Genomic DNA, 20,794 nt, shown 5'->3' on the forward strand with positions numbered 1-20,794 from the left:
GCGAATTTAACTTATAAAAAGGGTGTTTCTAGGCTTCAGAGAGCCTTTATATTAGTGCAGAACACTGTACCTTTAATTTAAATGCCCTTGGAGTCTTCTGGGGAAGAGAAATAATACTGTCAGTCAGTATGACATGCAGATGAGTGCCGTCGATCTTAGAATCACCGCACACTTCACTCATTTGGGCAGTCACGGGGCCAAAACCAGAGTGTGGAGCCACAGTGTGGCGGTGGAGGCAGCAGCAATGGGAGGCCATACAGCACCATATGACAAAATGGAACCCACCAGCAGTGTGAGGAGACCTGAAAGTGGCACATGGCAGAGTGTGGCGATGGAGACAGCAGCAATGGGAGGCCGTACAGGGACCCATGACACACTCTGCACCTGGCAGCAGCATGAGGAGGCGGTACAGGGGCCCATGACAGATTACGGGCCTGGCAGCAGCAATGGGAGGCCCGTAATCTGCCAGCACCCTATGACAAAATGGAACCCACCAGCAGTGTGAGGAGACCTGAAAGTGGCACATGGCAGAGTGTGGCGATGGAGACAGCAGCAATGGGAGGCCGTACAGGGACCCATGAGAGACTCTGGACCTGGCAGCAGCATGAGGAGGCGGTACGGGGGCCCATGGCAGATTACGGGCCTGGCAGCAGCAATGGGAGGCCCGTAATCTGCCAGCACCCTATGACAAAATGGAACCCACCAGCAGTGTGAGGAGACCTGAAAGTGGCACATGGCAGAGTGTGGCGATGGAGACAGCAGCAATGGGAGGCCGTACAGGGACCCATGAGAGACTCTGGACCTGGCAGCAGCATGAGGAGGCGGTATGGGGGCCCATGGCAGATTACGGGCCTGGCAGCAGCAATGGGAGGCCCGTAATCTGCCAGCACCCTATGACAAAATGGAACCCACCAGCAGTGTGAGGAGACCTGAAAATGGCACATGGCAGAGTGTGGCGATGGAGACAGCAGCAATGGGAGGCCGTACAGGGACCCATGAGACACTCTGGACCTGGCAGCAGCATGAGGAGGCGGTACGGGGGCCCATGGCAGATTACGGGCCTGGCAGCAGCAATGGGAGGCCCGTAATCTGCCAGCACCCTATGACAAAATGGAACCCACCAGCAGTGTGAGGAGACCTGAAAGTGGCACATGGCAGAGTGTGGCGATGGAGACAGCAGCAATGGGAGGCCGTACAGGGACCCATGAGACACTCTGGACCTGGCAGCAGCATGAGGAGGCGGTACGGGGGCCCATGGCAGATTACGGGCCTGGCAGCAGCAATGGGAGGCCCGTAATCTGCCAGCACCCTATGACAAAATGGAACCCACCAGCAGTGTGAGGAGACCTGAAAGTGGCACATGGCAGAGTGTGGCGATGGAGACAGCAGCAATGGGAGGCCGTACAGGGACCCATGAGACACTCTGGACCTGGCAGCAGCATGAGGAGGCGGTACGGGGGCCCATGGCAGATTACGGGCCTGGCAGCAGCAATGGGAGGCCCGTAATCTGCCAGCACCCTATGACAAAATGGAACCCACCAGCAGTGTGAGGAGACCTGAAAGTGGCACATGGCAGAGTGTGGCGATGGAGACAGCAGCAATGGGAGGCCGTACAGGGACCCATGAGACACTCTGGACCTGGCAGCAGCAAGAGGAGACGGTACAGGGGCCCATGGCAGAGTGGCGAAGCGTAAGCAGCTTAAATTGAAGGCCATACAGAGGCCTATGTTAAAAATAATAACATGTTTGGGGCATGATTCATGGCGGATTTAGTCAGTTGTGTCAGGAACTGGTGGTTTGAAATCCAGACTAATCCACGCCTGATTCATTTTCACAAACGTGAGTCTCTCCACACTTTGGGTGGACAGTCGTGTCCTCCGCGGAGTTACAATACCTCCTGCCGCACTAAACACGCGCTCCGATGCCACGCTACTGGCCGGGCATGACAGCCTTTCAAGGGCAAATTCAGCTAGTTGGGGCCAAAGGTCAAGTTTCGTTGCCCAGTAGTCAAGGGGATTGTCTACCTCGGTTGGCAGGGTGCTGTCCAAGTAGGCCCAAGCCTGTTGTTTGAGGTCCTGCTCCAGGTCCACCTGATGCTGCTGCTGCGGCTGGTTAGTAGTTTCCTCACTGCGCTGGTGAAGAAAGCTACTCATCATCGACTGCAGACTGAGGCAGCCGCTGCTGGTGGAGCTGCCACTGCTCCTACCACCCCACCCCTCCCCTGCTGCCATGGCAGCGGAACGCGAGCGCACAGGGCCCACAGTGTCTGAGGATGGACGTTGGCGCAGAAAGGCAGAGACCAACTGACTACATAGGTGGTTTTTATAGTACGTTATTTTGGCCTCCCTCTCAGCAGGTGTGAAAAAGGCCACCATTTTTGAACGGTAGCGAGGGTCCAACAAGGTGGACAGCCAAAAGTCATCCCTCTGTCTGATGGTTATTATTCGGCTGTCGCTACGCAAGCAACCGAGCATGCTATGGGCCATTTGTGCCAAGGAATGCGAGGGACTCCCTGCCTCCATCTCCACAGCATACTGCCACGGTGCGTCTGGGTCCTCTGTCTCCTCCTCCTCCTCCTCTACCAGATGCTCCTGCTCCTCCACTCCTGTCCGCTGAGTGGAAAAACCACCCATTTCACTCAATAATTCCTGAGCACCAATGTCCTCCTCTACCTCCTCCTCTTCTTCCTGTCCTGCCCCCACAGGGGTCATGTGGTGTTGAGATCTGTGCGCCATGTCTACCGCACCCTGACCAGCCATTGTTAACAGCATTTGTTCCAGGACGTGCAACAGAGGAATGACGTCGTTCATCCCATAGTCCTGCCGACTCACGAATAGCGTGGCCTCCTCAAAGGGCCTGAGCAAGCGGCAGGTGTCACGCATGAGCTGCCAATGGCTGACATCTAAGTTACACAGGGGAGTACCTTTATCCGCTTGTAAAATCAGGAAATCGGTGATGGCCTTTCGCTGTTCGTAAAGGCGGTCTAACATATGTAGGGTTGAATTCCACCTTGTTGCAACGTCACAGCATAAGGAGTCGGTACGGGGGCCCATGGCAGATTACGGGCCTGGCAGCAGCAATGGGAGGCCCGTAATCTGCCAGCACCCTATGACAAAATGGAACCCACCAGCAGTGTGAGGAGACCTGAAAGTGGCACATGGCAGAGTGTGGCGATGGAGACAGCAGCAATGGGAGGCCGTACAGGGACCCATGACACACTCTGGACCTGGCAGCAGCATGAGGAGGCCGTACAGGGGCCCATGACAGATTAAGGGCCTGGCAGCAGCATGAGGAGGCGGTACAGGGGCCCATGACAGATTACGGGCCTGGCAGCAGCAATGGGAGGCCCGTAATCTGCCAGCACCCTATGACAAAATGGAACCCACCAGCAGTGTGAGGAGACCTGAAAGTGGCACATGGCAGAGTGTGGCGATGGAGACAGCAGCAATGGGAGGCCGTACAGGGACCCATGACAGATTACGGGCCTGGCAGCAGCATGAGGAGGCGGTACAGGGGCCCATGACAGATTACGGGCCTGGCAGCAGCAATGGGAGGCCCGTAATCTGCCAGCACCCTATGACAAAATGGAACCCACCAGCAGTGTGAGGAGACCTGAAAGTGGCACATGGCAGAGTGTGGCGATGGAGACAGCAGCAATGGGAGGCCGTACAGGGACCCATGACAGATTACGGGCCTGGCAGCAGCATGAGGAGGCGGTACAGGGGCCCATGGCAGATTACAGGCCTGGCAGCAGCAATGGGAGGCCCGTAATCTGCCAGCACCCTATGACAAAATGGAACCCACCAGCAGTGTGAGGAGACCTGAAAGTGGCACATGGCAGAGTGTGGCGATGGAGACAGCAGCAATGGGAGGCCGTACAGGGACCCATGAGAGACTCTGGACCTGGCAGCAGCATGAGGAGGCGGTACAGGGGCCCATGGCAGATTACGGGCCTGGCAGCAGCAATGGGAGGCCTGTAATCTGCCAGCACCCTATGACAAAATGGAACCCACCAGCAGTGTGAGGAGACCTGAAAGTGGCACATGGCAGAGTGTGGCGATGGAGACAGCAGCAATGGGAGGCCGTACAGGGACCCATGACAGATTACGGGCTTGGCAGCAGCATGAGGAGGCGGTACAGGGGCCCATGACAGATTACGGGCCTGGCAGCAGCAATGGGAGGCCCGTAATCTGCCAGCACCCTATGACAAAATGGAACCCACCAGCAGTGTGAGGAGACCTGAAAGTGGCACATGGCAGAGTGTGGCGATGGAGACAGCAGCAATGGGAGGCCGTACAGGGACCCATGACAGATTACGGGCCTGGCAGCAGCATGAGGAGGCGGTACAGGGGCCCATGACAGATTATGGGCCTGGCAGCAGCAATGGGAGGCCCGTAATCTGCCAGCACCCTATGACAAAATGGAACCCACCAGCAGTGTGAGGAGACCTGAAAGTGGCACATGGCAGAGTGTGGCGATGGAGACAGCAGCAATGGGAGGCCGTACAGGGACCCATGACAGATTACGGGCCTGGCAGCAGCATGAGGAGGCGGTACAGGGGCCCAAGGCAGATTACGGGCCTGGCAGCAGCAATGGGAGGCCCGTAATCTGCCAGCACCCTATGACAAAATGGAACCCACCAGCAGTGTGAGGAGACCTGAAAGTGGCACATGGCAGAGTGTGGCGATGGAGACAGCAGCAATGGGAGGCCGTACAGGGACCCATGAGACACTCTGGACCTGGCAGCAGCATGAGGAGGCGGTACAGGGGCCCATGACAGATTACGGGCCTGGCAGCAGCAATGGGAGGCCCGTAATCTGCCAGCACCCTATGACAAAATGGAACCCACCAGCAGTGTGAGGAGACCTGAAAGTGGCATATGGCTGAGTGTGGCGATGGAGACATGGGCCCCCTGGCCACGCTTGACTTTCTGGCCACATAGTCGACATACGGCTACGTTTACTTCCTCGGGCGGCTTGACGAAAAATTGCCACACCGCCGAGTAGGAAACTTTGCCCCCGCTACTCCTCACTGGCTGACTGCTACTTCCTCCGTGCACACCGGCACCACTACTGGCCGTGGTGGTAGGCTGCAGTGGAGCTGGTGCTCTACTCCGTGGCCGTTTGCCTCCACTGACACTGCTGCGACCCTGCTGCCTCCTGGGCAACCCACCGACTGTTTTGCTTGCTGCCAAGCTGGCACCCTCTTCTCCTGATGATGCGGAAGCAATAGCCTGATGACGACGAGGCTGCCAAGTGCGATCAGCCTCATCATCATCAATTAGGGTCTCCGCCTCACTACTAGCCCCCTCGGCTGCGTGTGGGTCAGAAGACAGACCTGTCTCTAGACCGGCTACCGAGCCACTCTCCTCGCCAGTACTTCTTCACCTGGCTGCTGAAGAGGCGGATGTCTCCCCCCGTTCCTGACCGCCCTCTGTTAGCTCTTCCTCACTGTACAGTGGGGCTGAGCCCACAGCATGCGATACTTTGCTTGGTGAGGGAACACCAAAGGACAGGGCAGGTAGAGGACACGTGATTTCAGTGGGCTTGCTCCCGGGCCATGCCAACTAACGGTTGTGTCTGACGTACCCACCGACCGTTGGCTGTAGGTGTCAGAGGTGACCTGGGAAGAGGAAGACGACCGAGCCAACCAATCGATGATGGCAGGGTTGTCGGTGGAGACACGACCGCTGGATGACACCGGGAGCACTGGCCTCTGGCTGCGACTAGTGCTGCCTCGACCCCTTCCTCTGCTGCCACGTCTGCTCGCTCCTGAAACATTGCCTCCTCTGCCACTCCTCTGCGTGTTGTCTGACATACTCTTTAATTCAACGATTCTGTGTCCCTGAGTAACGATTCTGTGTCCCTGAGTAACAATTCTGTGTCTGTCCCTGAGTAACAATTCTGTGTCCCTCAGTAACAATTCTGTGTCCCTCAGTAACAATTCTGTGTCTGTCCCTGAGTAACAATTCTGTGTCCCTCAGTAACAATTCTGTGTCCCTCAGTAACAATTCTGTGTCTGTCCCTGAGTAACAATTCTGTGTCCCTGAGTAACAGTTCTGTGTCCCTGAGTAACAATTCTGTGTCCCTGAGTAACAGTTCTGTGTCCCTGAGTAACAATTCTGTGTCCCTGAGTAACAATTCTGTGTCCCTGAGTAACGATTCTGTGTCCCTCATTAACAATTCTGTGTCCCTGAGTAACAATTCTGTGTCCCTGAGTAACAATTCTGTGTCTGTCCCTGAGTAACAATTCTGTGTCCCTGAGTAACAATTCTGTGTCCCCGAGTAACAATTCTGTGTCCCTGAGTAACAATTCTGTGTCCCTGAGTAACAATTCTGTGTCCCTGAGTAACAATTCTGTGTCTATCCCTGAGTAACAATTCTGTGTCCCTGAGTAACAATTCTGTGTCCCTCAGTAACAATTCTGTGTCCCTCAGTAACAATTCTGTGTCTGTCCCTGAGTAACAATTCTGTGTCCCTCAGTAACAATTCTGTGTCCCTCAGTAACAATTCTGTGTCCCTCAGTAACAATTCTGTGTCTGTCCCTGAGTAACAATTCTGTGTCCCTGAGTAACAGTTCTGTGTCCCTGAGTAACAATTCTGTGTCCCTGAGTAACAGTTCTGTGTCCCTGAGTAACAATTCTGTGTCCCTGAGTAACAATTCTGTGTCCCTGAGTAACAATTCTGTGTCCCTCAGTAACAATTCTGTGTCTGTCCCTGAGTAACAATTCTGTGTCCCTGAGTAACAGTTCTGTGTCCCTGAGTAACAGTTCTGTGTCCCTGAGTAACAATTCTGTGTCCCTGAGTAACAATTCTGTGTCCCTCAGTAACAATTCTGTGTCCCTCAGTAACAATTCTGTGTCTGTCCCTGAGTAACAATTCTGTGTCCCTCAGTAACAATTCTGTGTCCCTCAGTAACAATTCTGTGTCTGTCCCTGAGTAACAGTTCTGTGTCCCTGAGTAACAATTCTGTGTCCCTGAGTAACAGTTCTGTGTCCCTGAGTAACAATTCTGTGTCCCTGAGTAACAGTTCTGTGTCCCTGAGTAACAATTCTGTGTCCCTGAGTAACAATTCTGTGTCCCTCAGTAACAATTCTGTGTCCCTCAGTAACAATTCTGTGTCTGTCCCTGAGTAACAATTCTGTGTCCCTGAGTAACAGTTCTGTGTCCCTGAGTAACAATTCTGTGTCCCTGAGTAACAGTTCTGTGTCCCTGAGTAACAATTATGTGTCCCTGAGTAACAGTTCTGTGTCCCTGAGTAACAATTCTGTGTCCCTGAGTAACAATTCTGTGTCCCTCAGTAACAATTCTGTGTCCCTCAGCAACAATTCTGTGTCTGTCCCTGAGTAACAATTCTGTGTCCCTCAGTAACAATTCTGTGTCCCTCAGTAACAATTCTGTGTCTGTCCCTGAGTAACAATTCTGTGTCCCTGAGTAACAGTTCTGTGTCCCTGAATAACAATTCTGTCTGTCCCTGAGTAACAGTTCTGTGTCCCTGAGTAACAATTCTGTGTCCCTGAGTAACAATTCTGTGTCCCTCAGTAACAATTCTGTGTCCCTCAGTAACAATTCTGTGTCCCTCAGTAACAATTCTGTGTCTGTCCCTGAGTAACAATTCTGTGTCTCTCAGTAACAATTCTGTGTCCCTCAGTAACAATTCTGTGTCCCTCAGTAACAATTCTGTGTCTGTCCCTGAGTAACAATTCTGTGTCCCTGAGTAACAGTTCTGTGTCCCTGAGTAACAGTTCTGTGTCCCTGAGTAACAATTCTGTGTCCCTGGGTAACAATTCTGTGTCCCTCAGTAACAATTCTGTGTCCCTCAGTAACAATTCTGTGTCCCTCAGTAACAATTCTGTGTCTGTCCCTGAGTAACAATTCTGTGTCCCTGAGTAACAGTTCTGTGTCCCTGAGTAACAATTCTGTGTCCCTGAGTAACAATTCTGTGTCCCTAAGTAACGATTCTGTGGCCCTAAAGTCTCTTTGGCCCTAACTCTGTCCCTAATACAGAGAGGTCTGTCTCTCTTGAATGACCGGAGGCTAATGGAGAATTCTAAGATGGCCGCAATTTATAGCTCGACCATTACACAGTGCTGGCTGGCTGGCTGCTGATTGGCTAATGCGATCACATGACATGAATGAATGCATTATGGGTCAGCGCGCCTTGTCTGCGCGCCTTCCCAGAGATCCCCGCTCCGTCGCCACACATGTCGCCGCCATTTTTGGAAAATTTTGATTCGCGCATCCGAAGTCTGCTAATTTTCAGATTCAGCGCGAATCGAATATTTCCCAATATTCGAAACGAATTCCACTTCGCCAAGTTCGATTCGCTCATCTCTAGTTACAAGGACTAAAAGGAAGGGCCATCCCCCAGTAGGGATAAAAACAAAAACTTGGCTATGTCTCTAACACTTTTACACTTTACTGAAAACTATAAAAATGGCTTTAAAACCCCTTTAGATTACCTGGGAAAGTTTAAGGCAGGGGCACTGAAATAAAATTCATGAAGGTCGATTCAGTAAAATTTTCTTCCAGCCGAGGTCTGAATAGTATATTTCTACAATGATTCACATCACAGCCCTCTTCCTCTTATATCACAATCCTATTCTTACATCAGTGTTCTCGATCCCCCCTTCAGTTGTCAATCCCCCCTTTACATCACCATCCCCTACTTGGTGTCACAGTTTCTCCTTTACAGTGGTGTCCTTTGCCTCTTTCACATCACCCCCCAACAGCAGTGTCCTCTGCCCCCTTCACATCACCATCCGCCCACACATCCTCTGCCCCTATAAATGCCATGCCAGCTACAGTTGTGTCCAAAATTATTCAACCCCCAATGCTGTAAAGGGGTTTAGGGACTATAGTGTACATTTGGAATTGTATTCAGAATCAAATCCTACAAGGACGTTGTAACTACCCAAATGCAACTAAAATGACATCAATTGTTTATGTAATACAGTAGTAAATGGTTCTTATGTGGTTTCTTCATTGCCACAATTATTCAACCCCTTAAAGACTACCACTCTGAAGAACAGAGGTTCATACAGGTGCTTTCCATCAGGTATTGAAAACACCTGTGGATGTCACCGAGCAGCAATCAAGCATAATAAGCACCAATTAGGCAGCTTTAAAATGACTGTGATACTCAGCTCCTTCTAGACATTTACTGGTGTGGTTACAAACATGGTGAAGGCAAGAGAATGGTCCAGGAAGACAAGAGAAGAGGTGATTTCTCTTCACAGGAAGGGCAATGGCTATAAGAAGATTGCAAAGATGTTAAACATACCAAGAGACACCTTAGGAAGCATCATTCGCAAATTCAAGGCAAAGGGCACTGTTGAAACGCTACCTGGTCGTGGCAGAAAGAAGATGCTGACTTCGACTGCTGTGCGCTACCTGAAGCGTAGAGTGGAGAGAAGTCCCCGTGTGACTGCTGAGGAACTGAGAAAAGATTTGTCAGATGTGGGTACAGAAGTTTCAGCCCAGACAATAAGACGCACACTGCGTAATGAAGGCCTCCGTGCCAGAACTCCCAGGCGTACCCCCTTGCTGTCTCCAAAGAATAAGAAGAGTCGACTGCAGTATGCCAAAAGCCATGTGGACAAACCACAAAAGTTGTGGGATAGTGTTCTGTGGACTGATGAAACAAAATTAGAACTGTTTGGGCCCATGGATCAACGCTATGTTTGGAGGAGGAAGAACAAGGCCTATGATGAAAAGAACACCTTGCCTACTGTGAAGCATGGTGGAGGGTCAATCATGCTTTGGGGCTGTTTTGCTTCTGCAGGTACAGGGAAGCTTCAGCGTGTGCAAGGTACCATGAATTCTCTTCAGTACCAGGAGATATTGGATGGAAACGTGATGCAGTCCGTCACACACCTGAGGCTTGGGAGACGTTGGACCTTTCAACAGGACAATGATCCCAAGCATACCTCCAAGTCCACTAGAGCATGGTTGCAGAGGAAAGGCTGGAACATTTTGGAGTGGCCATCGCAGTCACCAGACTTAAATCCGATTGAGAACCTCTGGTGGGACTTAAAGAAAGCAGTTGCAGTGCGCAAGCCTAAGAATGTGACTGAACTGGAGGCCTTTGCCCATGAAGAATGGGCGAAGATACCCGTAGATCGCTGCAAGACACTTGTGTCAAGCTATGCTTCACGTTTAAAAGCTGTTATAACTGTAAAAGGATGCTGTACTAAGTACTAAGATTGAATGTCACTTGGGGGTTGAATAAAACTGATAATGCTGTGAGCACAGAAAAGACATTTGTGGTTATTTCATTATAACTGTTATGTTATATTTGTCTGACCTACAAGTGCCTCTTTAATGTAAATGTAAGCAAGATGACTGAATGATCAAAAGCAATGTCAAACTGGCCAAAACACTCAATTTCAGTGGGGGTTGAATAATTTTGGACACAACTGTATGTCCTCTCCCTTCCTTCACTCTCCTACCTTACATGGGCACACAATAGAGTGGGAGGCAGGACAGCTCTGGATGGAGGGCAGGAGTGTGAGCTGCTGGAGTTAACTTTTCGTATTAACAGGCTGCTGATTGTTCTCTCGGACCACCTTGCATCCTAGCAACCAATCACCTGCTGGTTAGCTTGAAACGTTAACGGTTGCCGCTCATGCTCCTACCAGGGGCGGACTGACCATTTGAACACTAGGGCACTTCCTGGGGTCAGTAGGGGGCCTCATGAGATGCCCCTGGTACCTTTCATTGGCTTTTTCATAGGCTTTTTTGGGTGAGGACACAGGGGCCCCATGATCCCCTATTGCCCAGGGGCCCCATGAGTTGTCAGTCTGCCCCTGGCTCCTACCCTCCATTAAAGTGGAGTTCCACTCACGCTGTCAAAAATAAAAGTCAGCAGCTACAAAAACTGTAGCTGCTGACTTTTAAAAAACAGCCACTCACCTGTCCCTCGGTCCCATGGCGTTTCCCCCGCAGCCAGTTTTACTGGCCCTCCTGTATTCCGGGACGCTGGCATCTTCATTGTGGGCACCCGGCTGTGATAGCTTGCGGCTTCATAGCCGGGTACCTACTGCGCATGCACGAGTAGCACTGCGCTTCATGAATGGTCCTGTAGTCTTCTGGGACCTGTCACGTGTCCCAAAAGACTACAGGGAGGGAGGGAGGGTGGACACCTTCCACTAGGTGATTGGACCAGAAGTGAAAGCGGGTACCTGCCAAATTCAGGTACACGCTCCCCTCCGCCCCCAAAGGTGCCAATCCTTAATGGAGAGTGGGAGAGCAGTCCTTAAAGCGGGACTTCTGCTTTTGGGTAGAGCTCTGCTTTAAGTCTGCTTTAAGGACTATCTTGCCTCCCACTCTCCACTCTGCTGTGAGAAGGACAGCCGCAGAGGCCAGGGAAGAGGCTGTTCCTAAATGGGGAGACCACAGTGGTCCGGATGGGACACTGACTTGGTCCGGATCTGGACCACGGTCCATCATAATGATGCCTGGCTTAAGGGATTCTTATAAGCAATAACAACAATGTTAGCAAATCTCAGCAATTATTATAGGATAGTCTCTTTATCATAGATGAGGTAGTGATCTTTTATATGCATGCTTATATTTATTAGCCCATTTATTTCTGAAATGAAGGACAAAGCTTTCATCATTCCTTGCTATTGATGATACGTTGTGCAGCTTATGTGACTTATAATCATAATGCAAACAGACACAATCACTGTGAGTATGTAACACAAATATCCAGAAGCTATAAATATTCTTTCATGCAGAACAGCATCATTAAACATTGTTAAGACTATAATCTGATTTTAAACCTGTTTAAACCTCTCATTCATGTGTAGGCAGCAGTGTTTACCAAGAGCCATAGTTTGCTTACGCAACCCTGTAATGACAATTACACATGTGATAAGTATAATGTATGCTACAATGGTGTTATTTAGAGATCAGAAATAGCATGAAAACAAAAGAACAGGAAAGATCTGATTATAGAATGAACCCATGACTATGCAGTTTTAGAACACAGGCTGAAGGAACAATATTAGATTGAAGTATACTGTCATACACGCCCAAAACACCAGCCATACACATGAAGTGATCTTCCCACAAGCTGATTGATTACAGAGAGAATGAAAGCAATCGTATGACACTAGGCAGGTAGTGTTGTGCGTACGGGGATGCACAGATTCACAGATGTTCCATGCATCCCCATACAGATAGTCCCATTGATGTCAATTGGGAAGCAGCAGCTGCAAGGACACAGCCACAGCTCTTCCCTAGACATTTGTGTTGGTGCGGGTACATGTTTCTGAACTCACACTGTCTGTGTTCGGGGCTGTGCACCCATATAGATGTCAGATTGGGAGCAACAACTGTGTCTGTGCAGCCGCTGCATCCCAATTGACATGAATAGAACAGCCTGCACAGGGATGCACGGAACACCTGTACATCCCCATGCATGTAAACACGGCCCTCACATGGGAGTGCGCTTTAGTACACCCCATGTGAACAAGGCCTTTCTAGGCATTTAACATTAATTTTGTAAATTATGCTGTGTGTTTTTTGTGTACTAATAATGGGTTATTTTTAGAAAAAACAGTGAATTGATAAACATTTCTGCAACTTTTGCAGGGATTGTACTGGAGGTTAGTCTGTTCCCCAGTACAATCCCCCTAGGTCAGTCTGACTGACCTTGGGTGGGGGGAATGTATTGAGGGGGATTATACTAGAGGACAGACTGACCTGAAGAGATTGTACTGGGGGACAGATTGACCTGGGGGAAAAGGATTATAGTGGTGGACAGACTGACCTGGGGTGGATTATAGTGGGGGATACATTGACCTTGGAGAAGGATTGTACTGGGGACAGACTGACCTGGGGGGATTATACTGGAGGACAGATTGACCTGGGGGGTGGGGGAAGAATGAAACTGGGGGACAGACTGACCTGGGGGGATTATAATGGGGACAGAGTTACCTGGGGATAATACTGGGGACAGACCAACCAAGGGGAGGTACTGGGAGACAGACTGACCTGGGGGGGGGGGGGGGGATGTTATACTGGGGGACATATTGAGCTGGGGGGGTGTAATATACCGGGCGATAGATTGACCTGGGTGGATTATATAGGGCGACAGATATAGTTGGGGGGATGTAGAAAAAAAACTGGGGGACAGACTGATCTGGGGGGGATTATACTGGGAGAGGGAAGAGTTATACTGCTGGACAGACTGACATAGGGGGATTGTACTGGAGTACAGACTGACCTTGTTTGATTTAACCATGCCCTTAAGCCTCTCACACTGTTAACACAATTAGGCCATACCCACTATTCGTCATGGTGCACTACAAGTGCCACGTTACTCTTTTGCTTGGCTTGCCCAATTGTGCCCTAGGTCCTTTACAATCCTAGCAATGCCCCTGGCACAATAAAAACCATGCCCACTCTTTGCTGTGGCCCTAAACACACAGCATTTTTTTAAATCAAGCTTGAGGCCCAACTTATGATTATTCACATAGGCCCACTGATTTCATGAAACGCCCCTGATGTGCAACGATATCATATCTGTCAGCAGGTGGGGCTGCATGTGCAATTTTCAATTGTAGCTTCCTATCTCTGTAAAGCTCATCACACATGTTAAAATCTGATTGTACAAACTTAGATCTACCAACAACTATGTAATGCAAGGACCTGCCTGGTTGGAAACAAATTAATGGAAGGAATTAAGCAGGTCCTCATATTACATAGTTTGGGTAACTCTAAAGTTGATTGTACCAAGATTGTATGGGTAGATTGTAATATGTAACATCTTTATAATGTGCTTGTGTAGCATGTGAGAATCTATCATAATCATTGCAATACAAATAGGGAATTTGAACAAAAAATCTATGTGTGGCAGCACAGTAGCTGAATGGTTAGCACTTCCACCTGGCAGTACTAAAGGTCATTGGTTCAAATCCCAACCACGGCACCACCTGCCTGGAGTTTGTATGTTCTACCTGTGCCTGTGTGGGTTTCCTCCGGGTGCTCTGGTTTCCTCCCACACTCCAAAGACATGCTGGTAGGTTAATTGGATCCTGTCTAAATTGGCCCTAGTATGTGTATGTATGAATGTAAGTTAGGGACCTTAGATTGTACACCCCTTGAGGGTTAGGGACCAATGTGAATGTACAATATATATGTAAAGCGCTGCGTAAATTGACAGCGCTATATAAGTACCTGTAATAAATAAATAAATATGTGCTACCTAGAACAAACGATACCGGAATCAGCTCTGCGTAGTTGTTACAGTAAAGTGCCAGCTTCTCAAAGTGAATCCTTTGCTGTTCATTGAGAAGGAGCCTGTAGAACAAATGGAAAGACGTCACTTCCATGACTAGGTGACTCATTATTGAGAGCAGAGGCGTAAATTGCAGTAGGATGACCGTTCCATCAGTTCTTGCAAAAATCTTATTACTCATCCCCTTTATAAGTCTTTTGTATCCTGCAAATGTCACTAATTTTGAGCGATTGAAATACATTTACATATTGTCATTAATGATAGCAGCGAATTATTATGACTGCATAAAAAGAAAAAAAAAGTCATAAATCCTGGAAAAACTCATTAGCTTTAATGCCTAGTACACATGATCAGAAAATTGTACGAAAAAATATCGCTTTCGAAATGATGGTACGAAAATCTGATCATTAGTACACAGCTTTTGTCCAAAATTATTTGAAGGGACAAGCACGAAAATATTTCTCGTATGGTACCAGATCATACGATTTTCATTTAATCAACACAGTTTTCATCTGAAAATACAATACAAATACATTACATCACATTTTTATTTTCTGTCGTACAAGAATTTTCATAATGTTAGTAACCTCTTCACTTTCGTTATAAGACTAGCGTGCAAAAAAAACCGGACGATCATTCGTCCGATATTCTCATAGTGTTTGTACGGGGCTTAAGTATACAGATCTTTCTTACACAGGTTAGTCAGAATAGGTGGTAAGATGGGAGGGGAACATTTTTCAGACTAGTTTGGTATATCGCAGTCCAATATTCTTATCATGTTTTTGGGGCTTTAAGTTGTTTTCAGGTGAGGGCAGGGGAGAACTTGAAGCCTTTCGCACAGTTGGGACAGAGTGCAAACACAACCAATTAGCATTTACAAGGTAGGGACAAACTTCTGTGGCTAAAGTAAGTTAACCAATAGATTGGGGATGATGTGTTCTGCTACCCATGCATCTCCTCCACCACCCACTAGGGTCTACAACATTGAAGCCTTTTGCACAGTTGGGATAGGGTGCAAACACAACCAACTAGCCTTTACAAGGTAGGGACAAACTTCTGTGGCTAAAGTAAATTAACCAATAGATTGGGGGTGATGTGTTCGGCTACCCATGCATCTCCCCCACCACCCACTAGGGTCTACAACATTGAAGCCTTTCGCACAGTTGGGATAGGGTGCAAACACAACCAACTAGCCTTTACAAGGTAGGGACAAACTTCTGTGGCTAAAGTAAATTAACCAATAGATTGGGGATGATGTGTTCTGCTACCCATGCATCTTCCCCACCACCCACCAGGGTCTACAACATAACTTTTTTATTTTTTAAAAATTTTAAATATTAGTTTAATTTTATAGATTCACACATCAACATTGCCTTGTTGGTTTATGAATCTATGGAGTGAAAATAATAATTGTGACATACACTATATTGCCAAAAGTATTGGGATGCCTGCATTTACACGCACATTAACTTTAATGGCGCCCCAGTCTTAGTCCGTAGGGTTCAATATTGAGTTGGTCCACCCTTTGCAGCTGTAACAGCTTCAACTCTTCTGGGAAGGATGAAGGTTTAGGATTGTGTCTATGGGAATGTTTAATGGAATTCTTCCAGAAGTGCATTTGTGAGGTCAGGCACTGATGTCGGATAAGAAGTCTTAGCTTGTAGTCTCCGCTCTAATTCATCCCAAAGGTAATCTGTCGGGTTGAGGTCAGGACTCTCTGCAGGCCAGTCAAGTTCCTCAAGCCCAAACTCGCTCATACATGTCTTTATGGACCTTGGTTTGAGCACTAGTGTGTGCAGTCATATTGGAACAGGAAGGGGCCATCCCCAAACTGTTCCCACAAAGTTGGGAGCATGAAATTGTCCAAAATGTCTTGGTATGCTGACGCCTTAAGAGTTCCCTTCACTGAAACTAAAGGGCCAAGCCCAATCCCTGAAAAGCGGCCCCACACCATAATCCCCCCTCCACCAAACTTTACACTTGGCACAATGCAGTCAGGCAAGTACCGTTCTCCTGATTCGTCACTCCAGAGAATACGTCTCCACTGCTCTACACCACTCCATCCGACGCTTTGCATTACACTTGATGATGTAAGGCTTGGATGCAGCTGCAGGGTCATGGAAACCCATTCCATGAAACTCTCTATTCACTGTTGTGCTAATCTGAAGGCCACCTGAAATTTGGAGGCCTTCAGCTATTGACTCTGCAGAAAGTTGGCGACTTCTATGCACTGTGTGCTTCAGCATGCGCTGACCCCGCTCTGTCATTTTACATGGCCTACCACTTTATGGCTGATTTTCTGTTTTTCCCAGATGCTTCCACTTTGTTATAATACCACTAACAGTTGACCATGGAATACTGTATTTAGTAGAAAGGAAATTTCACGGATGGACTAATTGCACAGGTGGCAACTTATCACTGTACCACGCTTGAATTCACTGAGCTCCTGAGAGTGACCCATTCTTTCACAAATGTTTGTAGAAGCAGTCTGCATGCCTAGGTGCTTGATTTTATACACCTGTGGCCATGGAGATGATTGAAACACCTGAATCCAATATTGCCAATACTTTTGGCAATATAGTGTAGCTTTTTACATATTTCAGCATCAGCTTCCTTTGTATTAGTTCACATGATCTTTGAGAGCCACAAAGAAAGTCAGTACTGGAAGACTTACAAACAGACAAAGTCACTACTGTGCTGATCTTCTGTCAAACTCTCAGACTGGTAATGCAGGGAATGAAGGGAAAGGTATTTCATCTCTCCAATGGCTCCACAGGGTGGCCGAGATTGATCTGGATAACAAAACAAGAAAACAGAGAGCGCACAACCGCCCTAGTGTAACTCTATTTATTGATAGTTAAAATCATGAAACCAATTGCACTCACATGGTACACTGAGGCACTTCTAATATGATAATCCTCCTCAACTCCTTTCCAGCATCAGTGGCATAATTCATGTGATGACCTGGTTAGTAAACAGCTCCCCTCAGTGGCCTGGCAGAGCATACCACCGCTACTTCTCATGCGCCTGGATCAACCAGCGCACGCTCGGTGTTTATGTCTCTCTGCCCCGGAGAGAAGGGAATGTGCTATGATGATGTGTGTCGGAGGCGTGGCCTCTTTTGTCAAGTCAGGCCTACCTGCAACACTCAAAGCCTTATATATAGTATGTTATGATCAGGGGCAGATTGACAACTCATGGGGCCCCCGGGCAATAGGGGATCATGAGGCCCCTGTGTCCTTGCCCAAACTCAAAAAAGCCTATGAAAAAGGTACCAGGGGCATCTCATGGGGCCCCCTACTGACCCTGGGCCCTTGGACAGTACCCGAGTTTCCAAATGGTCAGTCCGCCCCTGGTTATGATCCTCCTTTGGACCTTAAAAGGGCTCCTCTAAAGGTGGCGACGGTGGGACCACAACAACCAAGTGTTCAAGTCTCCTAAAGGAATATATTGCTGATATAATAACAGTTACAATAAAAGACATTTAACAATAAAATTCAGTCGTAATACTTTCAGAAAAGGGCCCCACATAAACACAAAGCCCACATTTGCACATGTCTATCAATTATCCAGAGATAACCCTATCACTAAAAAGGTACTGTATATAACAGATTAAAAATTCTTAGAATAAAAAATGAATGGGATTTTTTGATACCATCTATGTCCTAATTCCATAATCTGCAACGTATGGCCATGGCTGGTGAGCCTAGTCGCAATAGCACCCTAACTGATGAATGTTAGATGAAGGAATTAATTTCAAGCTCCTCATTTAACCCTTGGGGGGACATTGTGTTCAGTGTGAAAATCCAGAATTCCTCACGCTGACATAATATGGAAAATCTCTCGCCCTCAGGTACTGACATAGGGATAGCTTTTATCCCAAAAAGTTCTAAACCCTGGGTACTCCCACCATGTAAAGTGGCAATACATATGGCATAGAGTTTACACATGTAGTCGGTGACAAGTCCCTGGTATTTTTGGATCTTGACAAAGGATACCACACCTCTGAAACGCATCATTATAGCAACCACATCTGACGTTCCCCCTCTCCGGGGCAGAGAGGCGTAAACACTGCGTGTGCTCCGGCTGGCCCAGGCGCATGTGCAGTAGAGGCGGTACGCTCCGTTAGGACTCAGTAGGATGGGAGAGCTGTTTACTAATCAGCTCATCACATGAAGTATGCCACTGATGCTGGAAAGGAGTTGAAGAGGATTATCATATTGAAAGTGCTTCATTTCTAGTGTACCATGTGAGTGCAATTGGTTTTATGACATTAACTATCAATAAATGGAGCTACAGTAGGGCAGTTGTGCGCTGTTTTCTTGTTGTTATCCATTACTGGATAACACTTTTTCCTTTTTGTGTGATACCAGGTCTTAACAGGGAACAGAACGTATCACTGACTGCAGATCCCCCTCTGATTAATGCCTCAATGGTGAAGTATCTCCACTTAGGTCCATCAACCCCAAAAATATTTTTAATACTCAAATGTCCCACCCCTAGCCCAGTATTCCCCTGGGTGGTAGGATCACCTTCTTAGGCTCATGATGCTCTGGTCCAGCCTTTCTCAGCCAAGGCTCCATGAAACCCTAAAATTGCTCCAGAGGTTGCTAGGGATTTCGTGAGCAATAAGAAATTTGTGCCTCTAAGTAACCACTAACACCAATGATCTTTTAACTACGTGGAAGGGGGGATTGTTCCTATTGATCACAAATGTGAGTAGCATTCTTTCCATCTGACCATCAGATGAGCTGTAGATATGGTAATTACTAGCACGGGTTCCCTGAGACCGGAAAGTCATAATAGAAGGTGGTACACTGCTCCTTGTTTTATTAGCTTATCATTTTCTTTTATTCAAACCTGCAATAATGGAACAATGTTTGAAGAATACAAAAATATATAATATAAGGCTAGGTGGCCAAAAACATGTAACAATGGAGGAAGCACATTTAATGTGACCTCAGGAAGCATCCTACTGACCTCAAACCATAATTCTTATGTCCTACCTCTATAGTGTCATCTTCTTTCTTTAATATCACTGGTCCAGAAACCAGTGTCTCTTCTCTGGAGTAGCTCTCTGATTCAATCAGTTGTATGTGTCATAAAGAGAACTAAATAGCAGGAAGTCAAATTGCACCAGGCTACCACGGCATAGCAGGTAAATGATTCAGCAGAAATTAACTGCCTCAAGTGCACCACTTGCTGGCAAAATATGGCAAATATGAAGTATTCATTGTAACACCCTCCTACAATAGGTTGCTAGAAAGATTCAGGTAAATGTAGTTCTTTAGCTCTCTGTAATCATTGGAGCGGTGTATGATTATTTTTTTCTGTTCACGGTTTCACTAGCTGCAGGCTCAACTGCTTCCCCTTGCCTTCTATTGGATTCTAGAATGTAGTGGGTTGGCAGAGGCAGACCTTGGGCCCGAATATATACATGGTCTCAGCCAATAACTGGGGGATGTCTGGTAGATGGATGAAGAGTGTATAGAGAGTCTGGGGCCTGGAGCAGCAGGGTTCCTGTTCAGTTGAGAAGACCCCAGCCTGAAGGGCTGTTGCCCTAGTGGCAGGAGTTCATCAAGGTTTCAGTTCAGGGAGAGTTGGGGGGCCTACCTTCAGATAGGAGCTGAAGCAAATTCAAAGGGGGTTCACTGAGAATCTGGCCTGGTAGTTCACACAAGTGTCTGGCCAGTATCGAATGGAGGTATCCAAGTACCAGTAAAGTCCCAGAGTTGCTTAAACTCCTATCATCTACCAAGATGGGTATTGTCCTGAAGAGCGTAGACAAGGCAAAGAGTGTCCTCTGCTTTCTTAGTGCACTGAATTCGGAGTATCCCAAAACCCACCTTGCACCACATCCAAGTTCAACAAGCATTGAATCCTAAAAAGACACACCCTGTAGGGAAGAGAACCTTGGACAAATTAATTGGGCCTGTCAGGGGTCTGCGCTACATCATATTCAATATTTCACAATTTCCTGGCCACAAAGAAATACATTTTTTATTTTTAGTTGTGAACATAATATAGAAATACATTCTAAAAAACAAATCTGTTACATTTAGATGCTACAATGCATAGCGGGTTAGATACCTGTAGGTTACACTGATAATGAAGTAGAAGCCGATGAAGATGAGGAACTCCCTGTATAATAATTTGTAGATGCTGCCTCTCCAGCGAAGAAGCAACCGAGAGAAAGTGCCAAGTTTAGCATCTGCCACACGATTACTGTACGTGACCGTCATGTTTATAGATAATCCTGTTAATAGGGTGGTGTGATTATGATATTGTGTAATACAAAGAGATAACATGAAAGTTTTTCTCAATATTTCTACCAAGAAAACTTTCTAAAACAAATCACAATAAATTTACAAAAAGTACTCTGCTACATGTAAAAGGGTAGAAGGTAGTTATTTGTGTAAGCTTCCATTGCCTCCTTTTGAACATTAAAGTATATCAAAATCCCAAGAACAAAATATGAATTTATGTTAGCTTACCAGCCCTTAGATGCAGTGGCAGCTTTAGTTTTCATTTTTTTTAGGCTAAGAAC

General features: G+C 47.6%; 1 protein-coding gene across 1 annotated transcript in view; it reads right to left on the reverse strand.

Annotated features, from left to right (window-relative positions):
• BEST1 (bestrophin 1) overlaps nt 1-20,489 on the reverse strand; it is a 38,038-nt gene extending 17,549 nt beyond the window's left edge. Inside the window, exons 1-2 of the mRNA XM_089655025.1 lie at nt 20,338-20,489; nt 14,215-14,309 (exon numbers count right to left, since the gene is read on the reverse strand). Coding sequence (XP_089511151.1) covers nt 14,215-14,309; nt 20,338-20,489 — 247 coding nt within the window. The remainder of the gene's footprint in view (nt 1-14,214; nt 14,310-20,337) is intronic.
• Nucleotides 20,490-20,794: the final 305 nt, after the last annotated feature.

This window comes from Staurois parvus, unplaced genomic scaffold, assembly GCF_062004578.1.
Source record: "Staurois parvus isolate SC_StPar_1 unplaced genomic scaffold, SC_StPar_1.0 ptg000818l, whole genome shotgun sequence".
In the NCBI taxonomy this organism is placed as follows: domain Eukaryota; kingdom Metazoa; phylum Chordata; class Amphibia; order Anura; family Ranidae; genus Staurois; species Staurois parvus.